The 26367-nt window shown below is 58.0% G+C and overlaps 2 protein-coding genes across 7 annotated transcripts in view; one reads left to right on the top strand and one right to left on the bottom strand.

Annotated features, from left to right (window-relative positions):
• Positions 1 to 996: 996 nt before the first annotated feature.
• LOC308625113 (uncharacterized protein) lies at positions 997 to 3036 on the bottom strand. Its single transcript, XM_081249052.1, has 2 exons — positions 2484 to 3036; positions 997 to 1632 (listed from the first exon to the last, which is right to left on the bottom strand). The coding sequence occupies exons 1-2, from the start codon at positions 3029 to 3031 to the stop codon at positions 1512 to 1514; spliced, it is 669 nt and encodes a 222-aa protein (XP_081105178.1). The 5' UTR covers positions 3032 to 3036; the 3' UTR covers positions 997 to 1511.
• Positions 3037 to 3151: 115 nt separating this feature from the next.
• LOC308625111 (uncharacterized protein) overlaps positions 3152 to 26367 on the top strand; it is a 36320-nt gene continuing 13104 nt past the window's right edge. Inside the window, exons 1-3 of one of the 6 annotated variants that reach the window (XM_081249049.1) lie at positions 3152 to 3752; positions 5827 to 11512; positions 24014 to 25132. In XM_081249049.1, the coding sequence (XP_081105175.1) occupies positions 25063 to 25132 (70 nt within the window). In that variant the 5' untranslated portion in view covers positions 3152 to 3752; positions 5827 to 11512; positions 24014 to 25062. The other 5 variants (XM_081249048.1, XM_081249050.1, XM_081249051.1 and 2 more) reach the window with 5 other exon arrangements.

Below are 26367 nucleotides of genomic sequence, written 5' to 3'. Positions count from 1 at the left end.
CCCCGTTTGGTTGTTACCAGGCTTGCTCATTATTTTGGAAAAACAAGATTTGGTATCAAAGGGGCCTGGTACTTACAGCGTTTAGATCTCTGCCTTCAGCCCAGTCTGCGAAGCATTTCTGTTGTTTTAGAGTCCCCAGCGTTGCTAAACCACAAAATGTCTTTAATATGTTTTTTATAAAGTAGTTGAACCATACAGTAAAGATGGGGAAAGGGGGAATTTATAATGGCAGTTAGTGGTTGGGTTCTTCCTTGGCGTGGCCGGAGCAGGGGGGGGATGATAGCAGGATCTGTGTGGCTTTGGGGGACTGCCCTACACATAATCATCTCGTGGGAATGTGTCCTCTTACTCCACACGTCCTAGTCAGGGCTGGGAACTGTAATAGTGAAGGAAATTATAAAGGACAAGAGAGATTGTTTTTCTCTGCCGTATTGCTAGAACGTGGGTCCGGCATTCCTGAGTCTCAGGCTGTCCTTTTCGGAGTCCTTTTCAGAGGAAGGAGGACCACAGAATTCCTGGGCTTCCCAAGCTGGACCCCATAGTCCTGGAAGCTGGGAGGGCCACCCTGGACCTTCCTCAGGGAAAGAGTGAAACCCGCCCCCTTGAGAAATCACCCCTGCCTGGGCTCTCTCGGCTTGGTGTCAGCAGCCATGGAAAGTGAAAGTTGGTCAGGATTTCGGTGAAAAGATTAACCAGAAAACATTTCTACTCCACTTTCTAAAACTGAATTTTCTCATGGGGGCGGGGGGCGGGGAGCTATCTCTAACAAGAAGAGGCCACAGTAAGATTCTAACACATAGGAAAGTAATTTTGGAAGATTTCTTAATGGATCCTGTTTTTTCCCCCTCCCCAAATCATATGTCATACGGTGGTGGCAGTGATGTGTGTGTGTGTCTAGCACAATTCAAGGCCAAGGTCATGGGGGTCTAGGGAGCCTCCAGGGTGGGTCAGTGGGCAACAGAGGCCCTGGCCGAGCTGCTCCAGCTGCCCCAGCCTAGCCTCGCCCCATGGCCAGTGCCCCTGCCTGGGCCATCCAATCCAAGGTGGAATGAAGTTTCCTGGGAAGCAGGGCACACGAGGAACTTTTGAATTTACCAATGGCATAAAAAGTATATATATTTTTATGACAACGGGCAAGTTTCAATTGGTTGACAGAAATGGCGAGATGTGACGTCAAGGGACACTGGTTAGAATGCCAAGGCTGGCTTGGGGGGGGGCGGGGAGACAGGCACAGAGAGACACTGGGATGGGGCCCAGGAGGCCTTCTTTCTCTCGGGCCCCTGTCGCGGGCATCCGGGGACAACCAGGTCCATCTGGCTCCGAGAGAGGGCATGCCCAGGCAGGGGGATGGGGTCCGAGCACAGCGACCCCGTGTCGGCGTCCCCAAGCGCCAGAAACCACTCAGGCGCTCCTGCGGAGCAGGCAGAAAAAGCAGCTGCGGCCTTCTTGTCACTCTAACCAGTGTCCGGACCCTGGAGCCCGGCTGGTCGCGACCGCGGGAGAGGGCGCGGTTAGGAACCGCGCGGCCCGTGGGCAGCAGTGTCGTCGTCCGGCTCCAAGATAGCAAAGCTGCGGCCTAGAACTTCTCCCCGCAGCTCCTGCGCCCTGGGCCGGGGGAGCAGGAAGTTGTTTCTGCGGGGAAGGAAGAGAGCGAGGTTGGAGCCGGGCAGCGGCTCCGGGCATGGTGCCCCCGCCCATCCCATGCCTCCCCGGGCACCGTGAGGGCCCCCCCTCCACCAGGCACCTTGCGCCCCCCATCTCTGGGCACAGTGCGCTGCCCCCCTCCACTTCACAGGATCCTCTGAACCCCGCCTCCCACCCCACTGGGCACCGCGGCCCTCCCGCAGCCGGGCGGGCAGTGTTGGGACGAGCCGCCGCGGGGTCCTCCTGGTGCGCGCCCTGCCCCGGGGGAAGCCCGCTGCCACCGTCGATCCCAAGCCCTGCCCCGGAGCCTCGTCTAGAACTCCACGGCGAGCACTAGCCTCGCAGGGATGAGCCTGGAGACCTGGCCGCACTCCGCGGCTCGCACGGGGCTGCGGTCAGGCCAGGGACCGTGGGTTCGCCCCGGGTCCCCAAGCCGGGCCCGAGCGTGCGCGCGCGCGCCCCGCTGCCCGCAATCATGGCAGCCGGCGCCTCGGAGCGCAGCCGCCGAGCGCGCTCCGGCAGCCGCCTCGGTGCCAGGGCGGCGGGGGCGGGCCGCGGCCGGGGCGTGCGGGCCGCCGGGCGCGAAGCAGAAGGCTGATGAGTCCCCGCGGCACGGTGCCCCCTACCCCGCGGGGGCAGGCGGCCGGGACCGCGCGGGCGGGGAGCCCCTGGAGCGGCGTGCCCGCGGGGGCGCGCACGCGGGGCTGCGGGCCCAGGCGCGGGGCCCGGGCGGCGAATCCGCTGCTCGCGCCGCCCGCCCCGCCCGCGCGCGCCGGCCCCGGGAGGAGGGTGCGCGGCGGAGGCGGGGGAGGCGGGGAGGGGCCGCGCCCGGTCCTCACCCGCAGCGGGCACGGCCGGGGGCCCCGGGCGGCCTTGTTGGTATTCCGGGCACAGCCGAATCCCTGACCTCCCCGCGGAACAGGGGCGCCCGGGAGCGCGTCACGGCCGCTGCCCCCGGGCGGTCTCCCCGGGCTGCGGGGCCGTAGGCGCCTTGCTTCCCCCCAACCCGTCCCCTCCTCTCCAGGTCCCCCGTGCCCCCTCCCCCGCCCTGATCCGGCGGCGAAGGGGTGGGCAGGGAAACGCGCTCTCTGGGACAGGTGCCAACTCCGAGACAAAAGACATAAAATAGGCGGCAACGGGGGAAGCGCGGCCGGCGCGCTCGGGCGGGGACGGAGGCGCCGCGGGGGCCGCATCCTCGGTGCCGACCCGGGAAAGTTTGGGAAGTCGCCGCGGCGGCTTCGCAGTGGCGGGGGACACACGGGCCGGGCCGCCCTCCGCGCCGCGCTCGCCCTCTCCGCGCCGCTGCTGAATAATTCATGGCGCGGCCGCCGGCCATTAGCATGCACCGGGCGCGCGGCGCGTCTGTGCCCAGCCGCCGCCGCCGCATTCGGCGCCCCGGCCGCACTAGACGAGCGGCCGCGCGGAGGCCGGGCCCGCGTTGTCCCCGCGCTCGCCCGCCGGTCCGCCGGCCCGGCGGCTTTCATTGTGCCCCGGGCCCGCGCCGCCCGGCCGTCCGGTGACCGTCCGCACCCCGCAGCGCGCCCGACGGCCCGGCGCTGGAAGTTCGGGCCCGCGGAGCCCGGCCGCTAGCCCCGGGATGCACGTGAACTTGGAGAAAGTCGCGGGGCGCGCCGGCGCGGACCTCCGCTGCAGGGCGTGGGCGTCCCCGGCCCCGCGCGCTTTCGTTTTCGTTCGGGACAAAGGTCCCTCGCGGCGCAGGTCGCGGACGTGGAGATCATGTCCTGCGGGCCACTCTGCGGGGAGGTCCGGTCGTTCAACACAGGGAAGCCGGAGCCAGGAGAAGTGGAGCAGCGCGGTCCGAGGCGCGGTGTGGGACCAGGGGAGTGGGGCCTGGCCGTGCGCTTCGCCCGCGCCGTCCCGGAGCTGTCCCACCCTGCCAAGAGTTGTGGGAGATGGCACCGCTTTGCTCTCTGCCCTTTCGCCGCGTGAAGGAGAGAATCACTTGGAACCCACGACTCAGACCGATGGCCGAGGGCCTGTGCAGCCGTGGGCACGGTAGCGCAGCGCCGGCTGCGTCCGGGCGCGTCCCTCCGACAAGGGCAGAGTGCCCCTGTCTCGATTGGGTTCACTCTTGATTCTCGAGGCCGGTAAGTGCATTCTCACTTTCGCTACTTAGTGAATATTTAAATATTAATGAAGGGATTTCTAAGAAGAGCCCTTCTGTAGGGCAGGCCTTCCACAGACCAGGGGACCCGGGAAGGAGGTTGTTCTTGAACCTGAAGCCGCACCAGCTTGCAAGAACTCCATGGCCGTCATTAAAATTCTGGAACTTGGAATTTGTGAAATACAGCTTCCGATCTCAGGTGTGTGCAGGCCATTTGCCGGAGAGAATTTTGCTGAACACATAAAATACCGTTAGTAGGCATCTTACATAGAATAGAAGGAGAAGAGAACACATCTGTTTTTAGATTAGATGGGTTCGGAAAGGTTCCTTGGAAGCTACAGTCCAGCAGTGCTTCTTATTTTTTTCTGCTGGTCAGGCATTTATGGAGAGCTGGTTTAGGGCGGCCCTCGGTCAAGCACTGCCGATTGGGCCGGTGGAGTGAAAGCCCTGTGCGTGGAAGCTGCTGTTTATGGTGGCATAAAACGAAAAACAACTCATAACTTTTCATAATAAATCCCCCTTTATAGGTGGGTCACACACGGGCCCAGCCGGCAGCCCTGGGGAATTTGTGGGGAGCAAGAAAGGGGGTGGAGGAATGCACATTGGCCGTAATTACAGGGTTTTAAGGTAACACTGAAATTAATTTCTTCAGAGTTGGGCTTCAGAGGCCAAGGCAGTCTCTGCAGGCCAGCACTATGTTCATTTTATTTTAGTTTGTTGGTTCTAGCTATTTGGGATTTTCAAATGCTTGTTTGTACTTGCGTGTACCTATCCTGTTAAAATGAAACCTGTAACTGGGGGGGATTAACCCGGTTTTTGATACGATCATATCGCAGGTGTGATTTCCCCTTTACTCTCCCCCATCTTACTGATGTGGTTTGGACAACCTTGCTGGGTGCCTTGACCACAAAATAATGGGGAGGGGGGCCTGTTTCCATAACACCCCGGAGTGTGAGCTGGCACTCGGTGGCCGTGTTTCCGGGAACGTGGACAGAGGCCTGAGTAGCCCAGGCCTGCCTCATGCCTCCCTCTCCCCGGGCTGCCTGGTTTCCAGATCCGAGGGGAGAACCCAGAGGGACAAGGAGACCACTTCAATAAGGTCTTGCCCACCTGGCACCGAGGCCGAAAGTTTGCTTCGTACTGTAGAGCTATCCTCGCCATCTTTTTTTGCTAGGCCATCCTCTTCTCCCTCGGTCCCCTGTTTTACATTTGTATTTATGACTTTATCAGAGGCAGTTAGCAGACATGAAACCCGGGGGTGGGACATTGGGGAGTGATCTTAGAAACCGGGGCGCAGCTGCAGAAGGCATGCCAGTTCGGCCGGGAGCTGCTGCTTGCCGTGGCATTGGCGGTGACGGGTTAGTAATTACGGAAAGCCCAGCTTCTGTCGGGGCCTTGCCTGTAAAATGCGGGAGACGTTTTCCCAGGTCCACAGATGACCCGTAATGTAGCACACGATGAGCAGGGATGGTGTGGCGTTCTGCTCAGACTGTTGGGCATCCCCCAGGATTAAAACAGACCCCGAAACAAGGGGTATGGGTTGCTCCCTCTCCACGGGCCTACAGGCCAGACACTGGGAGCACGGCAAGGCCTGAGCATCCGAGGGCCACTCAGTGGGGGGTTGCTGTTCGTCACAGCTCCAGAGGCCCATCGCCTGCCCCATGTGTGCCCCGGGCAAAGGGAATGTGATGGGGCTGAGAGTCCACTGCCAACATCGGGGCCTGCCCCGCAGATGGAGGCCCTGCCTCGGCACCAGGCCATCCTGTCCTGCCTTTGTCCTTGTCCTTAGAGCCAGCCCAGTTCCACTGGAGACTCCCAGTGGAGACCCGGGTCCCACCAGGGGCTTCTTACTATGTTGGGATGTCTCACCCGGATAAAAATGTATTTTTGAGGACGAGGCCACAAGACGAGGTTCGGAAAATGAAACTGGCGCCTGTCTGGTTTTTATCACTCTGGATTTAAGGGAAAGAATGTGCTAAGCAGGGGACAGGGTCTTATGGACCGGGGCGGGCTGGTGGGAGGATGGCCCTAGTGTTCTTGTTTTTGTTTTCAACCAGGGCCGGGCCCGGCGTGGCCCCTGGCCTGCACTGGGGCCTTGCCGTGCCCTGCCTCTGGCCACTTGAGGCCCCCGATTCTGGCCTGGGCGTCTCCAGGGCGTGGGTGAAGCTGGCTGCCCAGGTCTCACACGCCACCTGAACAGGTGCAGACAGCATCTTGCTTGGCTCCGCGGAAACAGCAGGGAGCTTTGCGGCAGGGCTACTTTCGGGTCCCTGTGGTCACCATGGATGACGCCGTGCACGGGGCTCACTTGCTCCCATCCTCACCCCGGCGTGGACAAGACCTGACCGGAAGGCAGAAGGTGGGGCCCAGGGAGGGGCCAGAGGGCTTTTCCCACCCTGACGGTCACCTTGCCTGGGTGGGTGCTCCTTGGTGTCTGGGGAAACCGACATGTGCCCCAAGCGAGGGACGGTGCTCGGGACGGGAAGGAGGCCCCAGAGGCTGGGCAGGAAAACATCTTAAAAGCATCACACCTGGCTGTTGTCGGGCTGGGAGGGTGTATCTGCATGTCTGGGGAGAACAGAGAATGCCCTTGCAGAAATCCCGTGAAACGGGGTGTTCTAGCTCACGTCCAGGCAGCTCCCATCCGGCCCCCACCCCTGGCTCACCATGGGACCCTGGACAAGTGGCATCACCTTCCGGGACTGCACCCCAAGCTCTAGAGCAAGAATAAGAATCCCGACCTAGGAGGGTCATTCGGAAGGTTCAGACAACATTATTTCCACAGACCACGGTTCCTGGCACGTGGCAGGGACGCCGTAAATGGCTGTTGTAATTGTTTTCGTTGTAAATAGTAATCGCCATTTTTATTGCTAGTTATTATTATATTTTTGAGTTTCTAAGAAGCAGGGAACCTAGTTTTGGTTTCATTAGAAAGGACACCGAGAGTTTACCATCCCCACCCCCCAGGTGGTAGCGAAAGTGAACCTTGATCTTTTCAACGTAGACTGTCAGGAACTTGCAAAGCCAGGACTTCCCTTATCACAGGGACTTGGCTTAGGGACGCGCTTACGGACGAGGTGCCCCTTCCTCGGCACCTAGGAAGTTGAGACTTCCCCAGTGATGGCACCCGAGGAGCCCACCTGGGCGCTGGCCCCAGGGGGCTGACCAGGGAAAGACAGGGCAAGACATCCTGACTCAGGGGTCCAGAGTGGCCCACCCCAGCCGCCAGCCTCCTTGCGGGCAATGCAGGTAGCAGTTGGATGGGAGGGTTTCACCACTCTGACGAGCTAATTGTTCTTTGGCCCCATACAAGGGAACATTTACCAAAACGCTTGCTTTGGGAGAATTTTCTCTCTTAGCTGACCATCCAGGAAGACCCAGCAAGATTGCCCTTTCTCAAAACATCTTGTTGGAACAAGAAAGAACCCCAGATGGCACCAGCCATGCTTTCTGATGTTATGGAGCCGAGGAGGGAGAAAAAGCAACAATTGTCTCTGGGCAAAGACAATGGACCTTTTATATGAAATATTTATTTTCAGGGCTGACCAGTGTCCCGTTGGCTGGGCCAGTGGAGCACCAGTGTCTGAGCATCACAGGTCCTGAGAACTCAGTCAGGGATGAGATTTACAGAAAAGGAAAAAAAGAAAGTCCCCTGACCTGTGGTTCTTGGGAAATTTCAGTGGGAATGTCTGGCCTTTTTTTTTTTTTTTTTTTTAATCGAGTGGAGTTTAAACTTTCACAAGTTTATTTTTTCTTCCTCTGTGATTTCTTCTGCAAGGCCACGGGGGCATGTTGGCAAGCATTGGAAAGGTAGCCAGGTTTTGGATCGTGGGATGGATGGAGCCTCCCTCGGGCCAGGCCTGGTCGGCCTTTGTCTGCTGGGAGGTCGCAGAATGGAAGTGAGACAAACTCACTTTGTCTGAGTTTAAGAAGAGGAAGGGTGTCCCCAGGGGGTGGGGGGAAAGCCACCAAGAGCAATTTTGGACAATATTTGTGATTCTCTGGTGTCCTTCACTCCTCCCTTAATCCCGTTCTCCGATGAACCTGGGATCTGGCCTGACTTGGCGAAGCCACACATGGTCTCTCGAACACCCTTCCAGCTGGACAAGCCTGGCAGCCCAGAGTTGAGCCGGATGGACATTTTCTGAAGAAATAGAAGGAACAGGATTTTACTCTGAGGCCTGCTTAGGAGCCACCTCCATCTTCCCTGCTCTGTGGCTGCCGGTGGTGCTAGAGCTGCCGACCCTGGCTTCTGCTCAAGGTCCAGCTTCAGTGCAGCCAGAAAGGCGCCCTGGGAAGCAAGGCCTGGATCCCAGGCTCACGTTAGGGACTCCGGGAGGAACTGATCAGGCTGGGGCTTGTGATGGAAACATCGGAGAATCAGTCTTCCTGGCTTTGGGAAGGCCGTGGTGGACAATCGGCTGAGACCCCCCCACCAGCTTAGGGGGTCCTCAGACTGGTAGGTGGAGGACAGAAGAGGGAGTGGCCCTGATCAGGGTGGACGAAGGGGGGCCCCTCCCTGTCAGGCTTCCCCTTTACCCCAAAGACTTTGTTGGCAAATTATAATATCTGGCTTCAAAAATGAGGTTTTGTTTTTAAAATTGCTGTTGCATCTTTAAAAAAACAAAAATCCTGGAACCTCTTAGCTGTGGTCTGTTTCACCTTCTGCATTAACCCCCCCCAAAAAAAATGCTATGAAGAGAGTTCTCTTTGGGGGGTAACCGTAACAGTCTCTGAGGCCACGAGTAGTGTTGGTAAAATTGAAATGGAAAAGACTGAAATCTCCTGACATGAGGCAGAACAACCCTAAAACACAAGCTTTTATTTACTGGGTTTTTTGTTTGTTTGTTTTAATGGAGAGGGGTTTGAAAGTAAAATGCTGCAAAGTCTCACTGTGAAATTTTGGACGGGAAACTTGTTTCAGTCCGGATTCAGGAGTCTTGCCTCTAGGGATGGCTCAGAATCCGTGTGGATGGATAAATCGGGCACCTCTGCAAACGGCCGGCCAGGCCCACTGTTGGATCAGTGGCTGAGAGGTTTTCTGAGTAGATATATGACCCCAGAGGTGATGGTTATTATTGCTAAATGAGCCTGGTAGTTGTGGTGAGAAAATGTGTGCATGGGACGTACAAAGTAAAGGCCACATTTTCTTTTTCTGTTTTTGGAGTAATAGAATTTCCCCTTAAGATGAAAAAAAAAGAATGTTGTCCCTGTTGCCCCGGTTTCTAAAGGCAGGGCTGGGTTTTTCTGTGAATCGCCCTTCCTTTAATTCTAGGATTTCAGATGGTTACGAAGAGCATTTAGCTGAAATATTTACCTGCTGATTTGGGACTCTTAAATCTAGATTCGCCTTTCATGTGTTTAAGAGCGATATTTACATTCAAATCAGCCTTTTATAATTACATTTTAAATTATAATGAAATGATGGAGCCGGGGCTTCAGTCTTCCATATGTTTTAACAGTAAGAGACGCTCTGGTGGGTTGCATATCACATCACCAGCTCTGGGCTCCGAGCAGGCGTGAGCAGGCACCAGACTCGCAGGTGCTGGCCTGCAGGGCCACGTGTGTCCTGAGCATGTCAGGGTCCATGCATGTCACCTGCGGAGCCCTCCCCGCCCTGCCAGGAGGAGAAGGGCTTGTGGATGGGGATTCTGGCCCCGGCACTGTGGCGTGGCTGCCAAACCTCACAGCATGCAGTGCATCCGAGAAGGGCCTGGTTTGGGCCTGGCTGCCCCTCCGCCCTAGCTGATGTCTTGTGTCCCGGACCCCACGCTGGCCCGCAGGCCTTGGGGTGGAGGCCTTTATCTCCTGGGCAGCCAGCTGGGCACAGCAGCGGCCACTTCTGCTCGTGGTGATAGTGTGAGTGTGAGTGTGTGTGTGTGTGTGTGTGTGTCGGGGAGGCCGGTGAGGGAGGGTACCCACCTCCTCCTTTCAGGGCAGCCCCCAAATGGCCCCGCAGTTTTCAGTGGCCTTCCCCACGGATCATGGGGGACCCTCTCCTCCCGGGGCCAGGCTGTTGGCAGCCGTGCCAAGCAGTTCCTGGAATGGAATTCCCAGCGTTCCTGGTCGGGCGCGTGGCATCGGAATCCTACCTGCTTTGTCTCTGGCATCAGCTGGTGAGCTAGTCACGTGGCCGCGTGCGTGAGACCAGAGCCCGAAGATCAGAGGGCTCCTCCTGGCCTCTTCCTTCTCGCTCCCCCCCACCCCGCCCCGGCCTTGTGCTTTGGGCATGGCTGTCTCTGCACAGGCATAAAGCAGTATTAAAATAAAACGTACTCCCGGCAGCCGGGGCGCAGGGGGAGCTCCCAGCCACAGAAAGGCCCGTAAGCCGGGGAGCAACCCAGGGCCCACAAGCCAACTCTGGCCTCGGTGGCCCAGCCTAGGTCACTCCACGCGGTCCCTTCCACCCCCAGAGCTGGCCCTGCCTGCCCGGGGACCCTGCCCACACTGGCAGCCTTGTGGCTCACCCTGCACAGGGACAGCCTGGCGGTCATCGCCTCAGCTCCTGGCCACAGAAAGGGCCGATGGAGAGACCTGGGCAGGCTGGCCAAGCGGCCACGGCCCGTGCCTGCAGGAGAGGGCCACCAGGTCCGATAAATCTCCAAGTGAGAGTGCCTGTGTTAGAACCTCAAGCCCACTGACCCAGGCCAGGCACGGGTCACCTTTCCTCGCTGTGGTGGAGGATTTGCCTCGGTGAAACTGGTGGATTTGTGACGGTCTGAATGGGGTGTGGTGATGGGCCTGGAGCCCGACCCTGGGCCCCTCGCCGCGGCCTGGCTGTGTGCATTTTTCATTGTGTCGTCACAGCAGCCTGGAGTGGCTGGAGCTGAGACCCCTGTCCCGTGTACTGATGGGGAAACTGAGGCCAGGAGAGGTGACGTGGCTTGCCCGGGGTTAGGTGGCCAGTTGGACCCAAGGCTGGGTTCAAGCCAGTGGTCCGGCTCTCAAGCCTGACGGCATAACCTCCCAGGGCATCGGCTAGAGTGGGCTCGCTGCAGGGGATCCCAGGGAGCACAGCCGGGGTGCTGGCTGCCGCCTGCCCCTCAGCCGGGCCCAGCGTGGGAACAATGTGGCCTCTATCCCCGGAGCAGCCCAGCCAGGCAGGCGGCTCGCAACATGGCGCCCAGGGCCGCGCCGCCTGTCCACGGGGAGGGCTGGCGCCCGGGCCCGGCCCGGCTCCCGGCGTCCTCCTCGGGCCGGCCGCTGAGTGGCCAGACGCTCCTGCTGCCCCCTCCCTCTCCCGCTTGGCCAGCCGCCCCCCCCCCCGGTGGTGGGTTTGGGGGTCCGGCCCACCCGCCTCTGCCACGTCTGCCATCCTGCCGGCACCCATGAGCATCTTTCAAAAATTCCCGGTGGGCGGGGCTGAGCCGTAGCGGCCGCCTCTGGCCCCCCCTCCCCGGGCAGCCAGTGCCAGATGAGAGCAGGAGACAAAAGTAGCATTTTCCTCGTCCTCCTGGGCTGGCAGCGGGGCCTCCCCAGCACCACTTGGCTCCTGGCAGCCCTGCCTCTGGGTGCCGGGGTGGCCGAGGCCCAGGCCGCGCCGGCCAGGACCGAGGAACCGATGGACGATGGTGGCCAGAGACCAGGCGCCTGAGGGCCTGTTGGACGGGGGCTGGCACCTGGGCACGGCCTGCTGGCCAGCGGCCCCTGCCCTCCTCTGCTTGCCGCGGTGACCAGCCGGCCGGGTGAGGGACACTGTTTTCACTTCCTTGCTTTTGAGAACCTCCTCATCCTGCACCTCGGGTAAGTCTCCTTCTTCCCTTCTCTCGTGCTGGAGATAAGCCGAGGGCTCTGCCATCTTGTGCTCGGTGCCTGTTACGTTTCCTTCCCTCTAATTGGTTATCCGAAATTCAAAATTCTATTTCAGACCGCCCCCAGCCCCCCACATCTTCAGTGAAGTGAGCCCTTCCAAAAACTGCAGGGAAAATGCAGCAGCCAAACCCATTTATTTTTAAGATCCAAAGCTATAGGCTTTAGAAATCACAATAAAAATGAATGTTTGTTATTTCACAGTAGCTGCATGTTCAATTGTAATTTGAACAAATGTTTCAGGAGGCATTAATAGGCACGGCCTACTCTCTCCTGCTCAGTTATGTCGGTTTTTTGGGGGGAGGTCTTATTATTATTATTATCATCATCATTATTATGATTTTAATTTTCGGCGATGCCAGGAGTGGCAGAGGGAAAAACACCAGAAACATCCATGCTCCTCCCAGCAAACTCCTCGGCAGGCAGGGCCAGGCTGGCACACGGGAGGGTGGATTCTGCTTTGAGAAACAGAGGCCCTTTCATTTTGTCCGGCATCTTTAATGCTGCCATGTCCACAGTTGAGCGATCCAGTTTCTTTCTCCCTTTTATTTTATTTTATTTTTTGGGAGGGGGGGAAAAAAGGAAGCTCTTTTCGGCTCTCAGCTTAGTGTGGGGAAAATCTTTTAGGTTGTTTTGGGCTTTGTATTTTAAGCACTTATTTAAGCCTGGGAGTTGCAGCTAACATTGCCGTGCCGGTTCCTAACCACCCTGCCCACAGACGGCTTATGGGGCGCATGTGGGCACGTCCACCAGACCAACCCTCGGGGGCCCTGAGTGGTCCCAGGGTCTGCCTGTGCTCTGATCTCATCCTGGTTTCGCATTTGGAGAGCTGTGGCCCAAGACATCCTGACCATCCAGGGCCTGAACCGTGGCCAGCGGGGCAGGGAGTAGATTCCCTTGAAGACCTTCGGGTCCCTGAGCCATGGCACCGCTGCCGTCCGGGAGCTGGGCTCCGTGGCTGCCTGAGTTTCTCTGTTGGTCCCAGAACCTTTGCATTTAAAAGGTGGGCTTTGCAGGGTTCGGCTCCGAGTTCACCTCCACCCTCTGGCAGGCTGACAAAAGCACCGCGCAGACACGGCCCGGTTTCCCCACGTTTGAGGGTAGCAGCCAGGGTCTTGATTTATGGAAAATGGAAAATCAGGCCCCGAAAGTTCTGAATTGCAACTAAGAGGAAAATTCCCACGTGAATACGTTTTTGTTTTCCTGATTCGGAGGCATTGGGGTCCTGTTTGTGCAGGCCTGAGCAGCTGGCTGGAGCAGACACCACCAAATATTGAAAGTGAGCTCAGCGCACACGAGGAGTATCTGCGGCTGCTTTTGTTCTTAGATTCGACAGCAGTCGATCCTGGAGGATTTGGGGCTGCAGATACAGGCGTATAGAGCAGAGATAAGTAAAACATTTTCATGATTATGACAGCCACATTCTGCTGCTGCAAGCTGGAAGATCACTCCACCCAAACATTTAGCAAGCACCAAATAAAACACTGATGACAAAATAAAAGTAATAGAAAAAAAAACCAGAGTGTAATAAATTCTGAAGGCAAAAGAGTCAACAGTATAGAGAGGTTGGTGGGGGGGGGGGAGAGGGAAGGTTCATCATTTTTAAAGCATTTATACTTTTAATAGCTGCCCACTCCTCATTTAAAAAATTATTATGATAACAAAATGATAGTTTTATTATAATTAATGTAGGTGAATAGGCCTTTAATCCTAAATCCTGAAATGATAGGCAGATTTCCTGAGCAATTAACTCATCTTATTTTTGGACAAGGTAGGGGCAAGCAGCATAAAATCAATTAATTTCCATAAATGAGCATTTTCATTCTAAATTAGTATTTTCCACCGAGATTATGTTCATCTAATGGTTTTAGTATATATGGATAACACATTTTTCAGCATACACCTTATAAAGTTGAGATAGTTATACGTGATCAATTATCGTTTAGTTTTTTTAACTCTGGTAATAATACTTTACCTCCCCCAAATCAGTAAAATTCCACAGAATCTTTTTTTTTTTTTTTAATCAGGCAAAAATATCAGCATTCTCCATGGCACCCAGTACTTCTCAGCAGTATTTTTTTTTTTTAAGAAAGTACCACACATAGCAGTTTTCACATCATCGCTTCTATATAAATTCCACTATAGACTGAAATTATACATTCTCACAGCACAGATGGGCTGGTCTGTCATTATGACTGCCGGGTCCTTGTTGGAACACACAGCATATTTCAATTGTGGAGTCGACAATTTCGAAGAACTGAGGTCAAAATAAACAAGTTGCATTTGTGTTTAAAAGCAGTCTTATTAAATGATCTTCTGATCCTCTGAAAAATTTAGTAGCAGAAAAACCATCACCTTTATTAAAGTTTAATTTAAAATTTGGTCTTCATCTGCATCTTTTTAAGACTCCAAATGCCCTATGGCAAAGGACCTTAAATGTTCTAATTAATTACCAATTTTTATCTTTTTTGCATCATGAACGGCCTAACACTAGATTTATATTAAAAATTATGGGGTTTGGGACTTCTGATTTTAATATCCTCATCATCTCTGTAGGAAAGACATTAAACCTTTTGTTGTTCTGTGTACTTTCATGAAATTATTTTGAGAAGCTTCTGAAAAATCAGATGATAAATATCTTGCATGGTCTCAAGGTACATTTAAGTCCAAACTAAAAAAAAAAAATTCAACAGGTAAACTACAAACACTAGCTATAAACTTAAAAAAAATTATCTCACAAGATAACAGAATGCAGAATTTATTGGTCCGTATCAACACACGTGAGGGCAGAGCAGTTTTACAGCCACAATAATTTGCAAATGATAATAACTGTTTATTTTGTGAATTTGCTCACGTTGTGAGGTAATCGGTTCTGAGGGTTCTTTTTCCGCCCCCTCCCTGCCTTGAAACGGTCACTTCTGCGTGTCTAAATTCTGGATTCAGGCTCTGCAGCTCTCAGCCTCCGAGGCCCTTCCTGGCCAGGAGCAGCTCGCCCAAGCGTCTGCGGTGCTGAATGAGAGAAGGGTGCTTCCCTCTGCTGTGTCCTGAATGCGCCCGACACCCTTCCAATTGTGGAACTTCCAGAGTAGAAGTGCTTTGTTGCGGCTTGTTTATTTTAAGGAATGTACCTGTTGGCGGAGGTGTTGGGAAGTAATAGGAAGAGTGAAATGTTGATGAAATTTGCCAGAGCCGTTTGGGAGCTGCGCTCTGTAGTGGCTGCGCTCTCGGCTTTTTTAACCACTTCATCCTTTCTGATGTTGGTCTTTGACTCTTGTCTCTGCATCAGAAGTGTGTTTATTATCAGCCCCGTGAATGTGGCACTGGTCTGGGGCTCTCAAAGATGAGGCACAGTGAAGCATCCCAGCCTTACCGGGTCAGAGCCTCAGAGCGATGGCGTCATAGTAACGGCAGTGGTGGTGGCAGTGGTAGTCATGACAATACTCCACTGTGTGCTTCCCACCATGCCAGGCTTCTCCGTGTTTGGAAAAGAAGGGTGGGTGGAGGAGAGCATGAGCTCCAGAACTCATGGCTGGGGTTCAGGCTGAGTCATTTTTAGTTGCTGGCTTTGCTGATCAAGGGTGAGCCATTTCACCCCTCTGTGCCTCAGTTTCTTCATCTGTAAAACGGGGACAGCAAGCGCCCCCACCTCACAGTAACACACATAAAGCGCTTGACACGACACTTAGTTCATAGACAGCACCCCATAAATCCTGTTCATCCTCGATTTATTTCTGAGTTTCAGAAATGCCCGCAAGGTGGGGGTCATCACCGCCATTCCTCCAGGGGAGGCCCTGAGCCTTAGAGGGTCAACCAGCTGATGATGGTTGGGATGGATTCGAGCCCAGGCCTGCCGCCCTCCAAAGCCTGTGTGCCTGGTGCGTTAAGTGATAGTGTGGACACGCCTGTCTACGCAGCAGCCTGATGTGGATGGCGTGCCTTTGCCAGTGTGTGTGCACCTTGACGGTACTGTAACACGTGTGCATACGCACGGGTGTCCTGTGCTCCCTGGTCCCTGGGCCACCCCGAAGATGCCTGGCTGGGCGTTCCACTGCCCGCTGGATGGGCCGATCTCCCAGTCCTGGGTGGACAGGCACCCAGGTGCGTGAAGCTGGGCCGGCTGCACTCTGGGCCTCGGCCAGGCACCCTCGTTCTCCTCGGAGAGGCAGGCCATTCCGGACGCCGGCCATTTGCAGACCCGGAGGACTGGCATCGGGCCTCCAGCCCAGGAGAGGAAATGGCGGCGGGGCAGGCCCAGGACGGGATCGGGGAAGGCGGCCGAGGGCGGGAGCGGCCGGAAGGCCTGGGGTGGGCGCGTCATCGTGCCGGCACCCTCCTCTGGTGGCAGAGCCAGCCTTCCGTGCAGGTCTGCGTGTGTGTGCACATGTGTGTGCCTGTGTGTGCGTGCGCCTGCCTGCCAGGCTCGGGCCCCTGAGCCGCACACCCCGGAGCCTGAGCAGGCCGTTTCCCCCACCCCAGGAACACAGCGGGGACTGGGCGGGGGGTTTGATGAGACGGCGTGAACCCCCAGCCCACCTTTGGGCAAACAAGGCCTCGGTAAGGATGATTCTTACTGCCAGGCCTTGATGCTTCATCTTAAAAGTGGGGCGACAGCGTCGGCCGCGGGGCGCGGTCAGACACGGCAAGTGGGAGCCTGTCTGGAGGCCGGGCGGCTGGCCTGTTTCGTCCTTCGCTGTGGCCTCGAGGGAAGAGCCCGGAGGCCTGGGCGCCCAGGTGAGCTGCCTGCCCCTCTGGGCCTCGGTTTCCCCACCCGTGAGGCAGAGGATAAGTCCTACCCACAGGTTTCTCATGGAGGAAAACGCCGTCACCTGCCATTGATGGGAGCAGGTGTGGGGGGCCCGGGAAGAGGGTCCTGCCTTGGGTCCCTATGACTCTCGGGGGACACGATGGGAGGCAGAAGCCGGGCCCCCAACCTCAGAAGGGAGCCGGGGGTGGTTCCGGGGGTCCGGGCTGCTGCAGCGTGTGCGCTGGAACCTCTGGCCCAGTTTCCTGGGCGCCGGCCCCGCCCCGGGATTCCTGCGATGGGTGTGCCCGCGCTTCCGGCCGCCGTGGGCGGAGGGGTCCTGGGGGCAGGCGGCCAGTTCCCGCCGTCCCGCCCGCCAGAGCTTCCCAGTTGTGCTGCTTCCTTCAACTCGATGGACGAGGGGTCCCACCTGAGCCCGTCGCGCCGGGTCCAAGCCAGCGGCCCCCCACCGTGGCGGCCGAGGCCTCCAGCGGCTGCGTGGGGGGCTCGGGGTGTGGAGAGGGTGCCCTCCGGCCGGCGCCTTTGTCACTGCGAACACGCAGTAGTAAGTCGCCAGCACTTCCGAGGCTCTCGGCACCAGGTGGGTGGGTGGGTGTGCCTCGAGGGTCTCAGCTTCGGGCCTGGTGCTCCTGCCCGGCCCGTGACCAATGCCAGCGGCCCGTGACCAATGCCAGCGGGAGGCCCAGGGAAACAACTTCCAGGTGGTGACTCCTGGGCCCGGCAGCCAGCCTCGGTGGTGCCACGAGGGACAGGCGTGTCCTGCAGTCAGTGTCCAGCTGCCAGGGTAGGGGTGAGTGAGACCGGCTGGGGCAGGACCAGCGGGGGGACCCGAGTGGCAGAAATCCCCTGCCTTGGCCCACTGGAGAGAGGCGGGGGCCGCACTTGTCTCCCGCCATGGGAGGCCAGCCGATGTCTGATGTTGCAAATAGGACTCAGCTCCCTGGGGTTGGGGGTCACGGACCCAAACCCAGGTCGGTGACTGCAGGACCCACACTCTCCCCGCCGGCCGGGGAACAGCTGACCTTCATTGACCTACTAAGTGCCAGACCCAGGGCTGAGTACTTTTTTTTGTTTTAATTTTTTCTTTATTTTTTGGCCACACCACGCGGCATGTGGTATCTTAGTTCCCTGACCGGGGATCGAATCCGCGCCCCCTGCAGTGGAAACGCGAAGTCCAAGCCACTGGACCGCCAGGGAAGTCCTCAGGGCCGAGTACTTTAATCAACTCTTTTTAAACATCCATTTTTAAATTTAATCTGCCCAATTCCGTTTTGTTTCAACATCCAGTCAGAGCCAGCATGTGCCAGTGCTGTTCTGGTGCCGGAATAGGGCACAAACAAGACACCCGTGTGGAAGGTGGGTGTTAACGGTTCTCTCTCTGAGAAAACCAAGGCTCAGAGAGGCCAAGGAATGTTGCCAGAGTCACACAGCTAGCAGGTGACAGAGCCTGCACCCAAACCCAGGTCCGTGACTGCAGGACCCTCACTCTCCCCCCACCCCCTGGCGTGGGAACAGCGTGCACAGGGTCCCTCTCACAAATGCTGACCTCGGCGCGTTCTCCCCACAAAGCCATCACCAGGAGGACCTGCCCTTTGGCTTGGAGTTCTGCCCCAAGGGAGAGCCAGGGTTTGCCCCCATCCCTCCCCTCCTGAGGAACCATAGACTGTGGTGGTTCTGGGGGCCCGCGGGACCCGTCTCTGCCTGGGTTGCTGTTTCTCTAGGATCTCGGGCCTGCCGGTTGGGCTGACGAAGCCCCCTAGCTCCCAGCTGGGCAAGGCTCCAGGCCTTTGTGCTCAGAATGCTGGCCGGGCGTGGACAGCGCGCAGTGTGGCAGCAGGCGATGGGAAGGAGGGAGCCGTGGGTCATCCTTCCTCTCTGTTCCTACGGCCCAGGGTGGGAAAGTGTACGAGGTTGTAGGCCCAGGTGATGTCGGAAGCTCTACAGAGAGTTTAACACTCAGACACCAGGAGTCAAACCTTTGGGAGATGCTGTAGAAACCCAAAACAGGCAAGACCATCTTGCAGGCTTGAGCATTCTCAAAACGGTCCTTTCTGCTCTGTGCCAAATCCAGACCCTTCCGCTGTACGGGGAGCCTGCTGTGTAGACCAGGAGCCCAGGGGTTTTCTCAGGTTTTTCTCCTTGGGGCTGGTTGCAGGCACCATTCAACGTCTGAAGGACCCTGACCTCTCTCCCGTGGAGACGCACTCACTTTATCTTGGGGTCCGTGGACTGGCCGGGAGTTGGGTGTCATCGGCACCTGCTGAGGTCTGCTCCATGGCTGCGTCCCAGGGTGAGGGGGCTCCCACAGGTAAGGGTAGAACAGGGGTGTCGGGGTGCCATGTGCAGGGCAGGATAAGCTCTTGTGAAAGCAGCTTTCTGCCGGCAAACAGGCGCCCCGTTATGTGTTAGAGACCTCGCTGTCGGTGCCCGTCTGCCCGGCCCCCTGTGTGGTACTCTGTCCCTGATCCTGCAGCTTCCTTGCCTCGCAGGGTGGGTGGCCCAGCGCCCACTTGATTCTCCAGGGCACCTCTCAGAGAGGTTAGGGAGCCAGCTCTGGGCGGCCCCGGCTTGGGGTGCAGGAGGGGACTGGCGGCACTGTCAGGGACCAGATGAGGCAGACCTCGTGGAGCGCCGGGTCCCCAGCTGGAGGGCTAGAGCCGGGAGGGCTAGGGTCTGTCCCCAGCTCCCAGGCAAGGGGGCCGTCACTCAGCAAACATGGGTGCCTTCCAGGAGGCCCAGGCCCAGGCTGAGATGGTACGGGTGGGGAACCGAAAGTTAGTCTGGAGCAGCCAGTGCGAGTGAACGAGGAATCCAGGAGGCTCCCTGGAGGTGGCAGACCCATGGCCCCAGGCTTGTTAGCGAATCCAGCCCCGGGCCTGCCACGTCCCAGGGCCGTGCTGCCAGGCGCCGCCCCTCCCACCGCCCCACGCCAGCCCTGCACAGGCCACATCTGCTGCCGCAGCCCTGCCAGGGCTCCGCCTCCATCCCCATGGAAACCACGGGGACTGGGGGTCCTGCTGCATTTGGCCCGCTGACTGGTTTCCATTAGAGGCAGCCTGCTTTCCTTGAGACTTGCCCCTGAAGTTCAGGGCTCCTCCCAGGGGTTTCTTGCTGCATTTACTGAGTGCCGGCCTCTCCTGTGCCAGGGCACCCAGTGGTCTAGGCCTGCCCATCCTGGCTGACGTCCCTCAGTGGGGTGAGTGCCCAGAGTCCCACCCAGGGCCGTGGCTGCTCTTGATCTTAACAGGCTACAGGCTCAGACCTCGTCTCTTCTCACCCAGGACCACCAGCTGCTGAGGCGCAGGCGCTGGACCTGAGTCAGGGGCCCCGGTCTCCCGTCCCAGCTGTGCCATAGAGTCACTAGGGGGCCTTGAATGGGCCCCTTCCCCTCTCTGGGCCTCAGTTTACCCCTCTGTAAAATGAGAGGGTTGAAGTGTTTCTCCAGTTCCTTGCAACGCCACAAAAGAAGGAGAAAGAAAATGAAGCTGCAGCAACGCCAGCTCTTCTGGAGTCTCAGTTCTGGGATTTTTGTTTTCAAAGAGGGATTTTTTTTTTTTTTAAAGGAAGGAGCCATGGAATTTGACCGGAGATCAAATTTGAGAGGCCGACAGCCAGCCAGATCCCGTGGACCCACGGTGGGGAAGGCAGGGCTTGGCTGTGGGCGGCTGTGCCCGCCAGGCTCCGCTTGACATCTGTTGGGTGCCCAGTGACCTGGCTGTGAATGCAGTGAGCAGAGGCATGCACCGTGCCCTTGACGGAATCCAGAGGGCTCTGGAAAACTACCCGAGAGGTTTCCGGAGGTCAGAAATGTGGGCAGAAAATGAGATCCAGCTTTAAAAAAAAAAAAAAAAAAAACCAGCTGGCTCATCCTCCAGGGAGATCAGGGGCCTGTGAGAGACCTGGGGGAGCGCCGATGCTTGGTTATCTTTGAAGAGCTCGCCCAGGGCTGATCCGTGGCAGCTGCTGCAGACCCAGCCCGACGCTCTGGCAGAGGTGCCGTCTTCCCCCACTCCTCCTTTCACAGGAGATGACGGGTGACGCTAGGGGACATTCTTGCCCAACCTGCCCAGTGGGTGCTTTGGCTCCTCCCATGAGAACCCTCAGCTCCCACTTGCTTATCATGAAATGTCACAGATATCGTGGGGGCTGGCTCCTGCTTGGTCCCTGCAACTGCTGTACTGGGGACACTTTCCAGCTTATGACAAGGAGCAGAACCTCAGGGGCGACAGGCCTTCATAGCAGCAGGGAGTGGTTTGCTGGGGGTTTGGGCAGATTGCTTTCCTCCTGGGCCTCCGTTTCCTCAGCTGTAAAATGGGGGTAGTGACACTGACCTGCTGGGTTAGTGTGGAAATTAGGTGAGACTTGGGGTCAAGGCTGGATACGTGGTAGGTGATGGCGTCAGACTGCACCCACCCCACATCCCCATCGTGAATGAAGCAGGCAGTGCATCCCAGGATGCCACAGACCCACGGCGGGGCTGACCCTCACCTGGCCCGTCTCCAGGGAAATTGGGGACAGGCTGACATTTCTCAAGGTCACCTGGAACCCGCTGCTGGAAGGCCCTGGGTAGCCAGCACGATGGATGGTGCTTCCTCTTCCTCATCTGAGCCCAGGGAGCACAAACCTCCCTGCCGGAGGCCGCCTGGGTTTACTGACAGGTTGTGGTGGCAGGAGAAGCGGCCGACGGGCCCTGGGGACATCATTATTGCAGCTCAAAGGGTAGACTGGTAGCATCTTCCGTTTTCTGTCCTGGGCAGGAGTGGAACTTTGGTCTGAATGACGGCGCCCCAGGAGCCACTGCCTCTGTGCACCCCAGCCCGGCCTCCCCAGTAAAGTAGGCCGAGGGTGTGAGCTCAGAGCAGCAGCCTGCTGCGCTGGCTGAGGTTGATTTAGACACACGGGGAGACTGGGATAATGTAGGAAATGATGGAAATTTCCCCAGGGAAAGAAGGAAGAGAAGCTTAAGTGCCCAGATAATTATAAAGCCTGGCGTGGTGATTTATGGCCGGCAGGCGGGCTCCCCTGGCCGGCAGCACTGCCCCCTCCCGTCTCAGCCCCTTGTGCCCGGAGACTAGCAGGCGCCGCCCAGCACCCAAGTTTGGCCGTGTGCCACAGGGATGGAGCCCCTGGGTGTGCTGGGCCCCGACATCGGTTATCGGGGCGACCTCATGGAACTCTGACGTGCCCCCCACCTGGAAAGCTGAGGTCTGGGAGGCTGAGCCCCTCACGCAGCTCTAAATGGTGGCGCCCAAGCCAGACTAGCCAGTGTCCTAAACCCCAGAACCTTCCCTCTGCCCACAGCCGCGTTTGGGGCCTCAGGCGGGCAGGGCTTGGGAGGCGGCCCATTAGAAAGGTGACAGGTCAAAGCAGGGTGGCAGCTATCACTGTTGGTGCCACAGGAGGGGGACAGCCAAGACCACAGGGTTGGGCAGAAGATAGAAGGTGCGTTTTCTGGCTTGGATCTGGGGCTGCCCTGTAACTAGACGAGAGACTCCAGGCAGGCTGCCTGGACAGTGCACCATTTGGGGCCTGACCTTGGGTGGCTTCCACTGGGGACTTTCCTCTGCTGTGACCACACCCATCCCCCCTCCCTCCTAAAATTCCCGGGGGATGTCCCCACAGCTTCTGACCTGCCCAGTCATCCTCAACTCCCCTCCCTGCAACACCCAGACCGTCCCGAGTCCTTCCAGTTCTGCTGTCTTTCAGCATCTCCCCGACGCCCTTCTCCACCTGCCGGATGGTGCCCGTTGTCTTGCCCACCCAGGAATGTGCCATCACAACGCAGGCCTGTGCCCCGTCTCCCATCCTGCAGGCTCCCCTCCAGCTCCTGGCTGCAGTCCAGCCTCCCCTTCATGGGACTCGAGAGGCCCCCAGCAACCTGCCCTCCCCCTTCCACAGCGCCATCCCCCACCTCTTCAGACTGTGACGCAGAATCACCTCCTCCTGGAAGCCCTCCCTGCTCTCCACTGCCCTACAGACCCATTGCCCTGGGAGACTGGGCGCCTTGAGAAGGACAGGCCAGAAGCACCAGCCCGGCACAGGGCAGGCTCTTGGGGAGCATTTCATGAATGAACAAAGCAGAAGGCTGTGCACCAACTCCCTGAGTTCCAGGCTACACGTAAGCCATCAAGCGCACCAGTGTGGCCAGGGGGTCGAGGCGCTCGGAGAAACAAGCGGACAGAGTTTACTTTTCCGCCTTCACCAGATACATTCCCTTTTAGGTCAGATCCGGGGCTTGTGAAACCACTCCTTGTCACAAACGGGCGTGATGGCGCCGGATGGACAGGCCCGAGCTCTGCACCCTTGTGGCCGGGAGGGTGGACTGCGGGGGGTAACGCGGGGCCAAGGGGAACCACGCTTCTTCCTGGGGGTTCCAGCTGGGAAGACCAGCTGGTAGCAGTGCCCATGGGGCTTGTGGGCCTCTTCCCCGAAGATCACTGGGTGTAAAAGGCAGGGGTCCATCGGCCCATCAGATGTCATCGGTGCGTCTCGGCACATTCTGTTCAGTTAGAGTAGATATTTCCAACTCACAGACATCCTTCCTGGTCCTGCCCCTACATTGTCACAGCTCACAGGGGTCCTCTTCCTCCAGGGGGTGATGATAAAGTGTGGGGCCCTCTCACCTCCCCGCCCCAGCCGGTTTCTTCCAGGTCAGCCCTGGGCCTGCAGCCCCTGGGTGGGACCCACTGCAGCCCTTGTCTTCCCGTCGGTCACCTCCACGGGTTGGTGGTGAACAAGCGTGTCGGTGCCCAGCACCCTCCCAGGGGCCTAGCATCTTTGTCCCGCTATGGAGGGTCGGGAACAATTTCCATTCAGCCCTTTTAAAAGTGTACCTTGGGGAGATCACTGCTGACCAGCGTGCAGGGGCCTCGGTAGCACCTGCAGCTCTGTCGTCGGCCTGCTGCGAGGTCTTGGGCCGGTCCCTCCCCCGTTGTGAGCCGGTTTGCCCACCTGCCACACCATCTCTTTGACCTCCACCTGTAACGTTGGGTGGGTCTCTGGAAAGTACGGAGGGGCCAGGTATGGGGTAGCTTTGGGCGTCCTGCTTTGGGCGTGTGGAAGTGTTCCTGGGCTTTGAGTTGGGATCCTCTGCCTTGTGAGGAGGTCACCTGGTGGCAGGTTCTGTGGCCGTTCAGGACACCCCAGGGTGGAAGTGCTTCCAGAAGGGTAAAGGCCCCTCCAGGAGGGAGCTTTACTATGTGTTGGGTTCCCAGAGAATGCAAAAAAAATGTTTGCTGCCTCTTTCTCCTTTTTTCAGTTTTCCAGAATCATGTTTAATGAGCGTCTATTCTTTTTGCAACAGAAAAACAAAATTTAAATTACAAAACTAACCACCTGGCCAGAATGAAACTGACCCGCCCAGATTCTCACTGCATGTTTTCCCCAAAGGAGAGATGTTACACACAAGGCACAGGCGGTCACAGCGAGGGCAGCACCGTCGTCCTGGTGCATTTTGTCCACTTAAAAGGAGTGGAGGCCACTTGGGGGAAGGTGGTGCTCTGACGCGGGGTGCCCCCCCCCAAGAGGCGGGAGGCAGAGCCTGTCCTTACGTCTGGACATCTGGACGCACGTTAGGGATGTTCCGAGTCTGATGCCTGGAAACAAATCTGTAGGGAAAGCAGGCCTCTGCTTTGTCGTCACGCTAGAGCCAGGCCGTTACTTTGCCGTTCCAGACACCGTCCTCGTCCGTGACAGACCCCATGTAGCGGATGTACGTCTGGCAATGGCTGGCTTTTCCGGAACCGACTTGGAGATCAGCCTGGTGTTGGCGGTTGCCTTTTGTGAGGACCTACTGTGTGTGCCAGCCAAGCTCTTGGGAATTCCGCATTCATTCATTTGCTCTGATGTCAGCTTCAGGCGGTAGGTGTAAACGGCCCCTTTTGAAGATACAAAACTGAGGCTCAGAGAGGCCAGGTTCCTGAAGACCACACAGCCCGGAAGGTTCTCTGTGGCCTGTTTGGCTCTGGACCACGGGCTCCTCCCCAGGGCTAGCAGGTCTGCCACTAGAGCCTGTGTCGACTTGAGCTCACCTGCACCCTAACTGCACTGCCTGCCCTGGTAGCTGTCTGCTCCCCAAGTCCCTACTGGAGCTATTTTGGCCCAAGTGAAGTCGCAGAGCTGGGGACCTACCCCTGGTGTGTGCATCTGGCAACTCAGGGAGGCTGGAGGACATGGACCAGAGGCTCGCTGGCCGACTTCTGACTCCTTCTGACCTATCTCGGGCCCCTCCGAGGGCTTGGGGGCCCGGCACAGCATCGCCCAGGGTCAGGTCCCAGTGCTTCCCACGACATCTCTGCACATACACTGAGGGGTGGTTTGTGCACGATTCGTTAGTAACTGGCGTTTGCAAGGAGGATGTTTCTCCTACGTGTGACCTCTGAGAGAGGCCAAGTTGAATGCTGAAGACCAGTGTGGACAAGGCAGGGCTGAGCCCTCTGGGGGTGCGGGTGGGCTGTGTGCCGTGGGCCTGGGCCCTGAAGCTTGGCTGACATCAGAGTTCCTGCTGGCGGCCCGAGGCCCACCCTCAGCTGTGTCCACGCAGGCCCCAGACCTGGCAAGTTGGCCAGCTGTCAGACAAGAGGCTGGGAGAAATGTCTCCAGGCACCAGAGTGCAATGACTTGTCTTATGTCCTCGAAGTGCCCTGGGGGGTGGTCAGCAGTGGACGCAACCATCTACTGAGCCCCACTGTGTGTGGGCACAGCACTTGCATCGTCTCTAATCATGCGTGTGAATCTGAGGAGGTGGCATCGCTGTCCCTTTATTACAGAGGAGGAGACTGAGGCTCAGAGAGGTGAAGGGGCTTGTCCAGGGTCACAAGGACAGAGCTGAGATGGGAACCCAGCGGCCTCCGGCCATGCTGTAGATGGACGCAGGAATGTTCCGCAGGACAGGGGCAAGGAGGGGCCAGGGTGAGGTGGGGATCAGCCTCCGGGGCATCCTGCTGGGTCCAGTGCCCGTGCCAACAGACTCTGCCAGCCTCAGTGGGCCAGAAACTTCCAGAGGACAACCGCCTCTGATCAAAGAACCGCCAGATGGCCTGGGCCAGCCCTGCCATCCAAGTGACCACATCATGGGGCACAGGCTCTGAGCAGTGCCGGCACCCGGGTGATTCTGGGGCTGGGAGAAGGGAGCATTGTTAAGAGCCAGCCTTGGGTTTGGGACTTTTACTCTTGTCACCTGTAATGTCACAACCCTATGAGGTGGACAGGCTGTCCCACATCACAGGGTAGGAAACTGGGCCAGAGAGGACGGTCCTGTGCCGGGGGCCACTCAGCAAGCAGAGGCAGCAGGTCTGGCTGACTCCCCCTCACTCCCACTCCCCCACAACCTGCCTCAGAGATCCTGGAACGGTGGGGGGGCTGCCGTTCCGGGTTCACTAGTGACCCTGAGACAGGCTGAGGCCGCTGGCCACCCTTCCAGCGCACGATGTGGGCCGGCCCATCGAGAGAGAGCGGCCTTGGGAGGCTCAAGCCGCCCCTCGGTGGCACGATGCACTCCCAGGAGAGCTTCAGAGGCTCCGAGGGCAGGTGACGCGCCGTGTCCGACCAGAGCACGTGGGCGCGGGGAGCAGGCCAGGGGCGCTGGTGTTGCCCAGGCGCCTCTGTGCCAGGTGCCAGACCAGGGAGCCCAGAGGTCACTCACTCAGCCTGGTGGTTCCGTGGTTGCTGTTGGGCAAGTGGGTGAAAGGATCCGGGGGCACTGAGTGTCCCGGAGAGAGGGCATCCTGTAAATGCTGCTGTGGGGTCAGACATGGGGGGTGCTCCCTGGCCCCAGAACGGTCCCGTGGCCGGCTGTCCCAGTGAGTTTTCCAGCCATGGCCACGTGTGGCTCCTGTGACTTTCAGGTATCCAGCCAGGGCCCCAGAGCCGCCCCTGCCCCTGCAGCCGGAGCTCCACTCACCCGTCAGGATAGAAACCCCGTCCCCACCGGGTGCGCACAGCGGGCGTGGGGTAGCCTGCGGAGCGGCCAGCATCCACCTCCCCTTGCTCTCCTCTGCTGAGCGTGGCTTTGTGCTGTTTCCCCTCC

This window comes from Mesoplodon bidens (assembly GCF_964165515.1).
Source record: "Mesoplodon bidens genome assembly, chromosome: 11".
Classification (NCBI taxonomy): domain Eukaryota; kingdom Metazoa; phylum Chordata; class Mammalia; order Artiodactyla; family Ziphiidae; genus Mesoplodon; species Mesoplodon bidens.
This window is presented reverse-complemented; position numbering and strand designations above follow the sequence as displayed.

Coding starts and splice junctions, on each gene's coding strand:
- LOC308625113 (XM_081249052.1), bottom strand. CDS start 3,031: ATGCGGCGGCGGCGGCTGGGCACAGACGCGCCGCGCGCCCGGTGCATG. Junction 1,633..2,483: donor CCCGGCCGTGCCCGCTGCGG/GTGAGGACCGGG, acceptor CCTTCCCCGCAG/AAACAACTTCCTGCTCCCCC.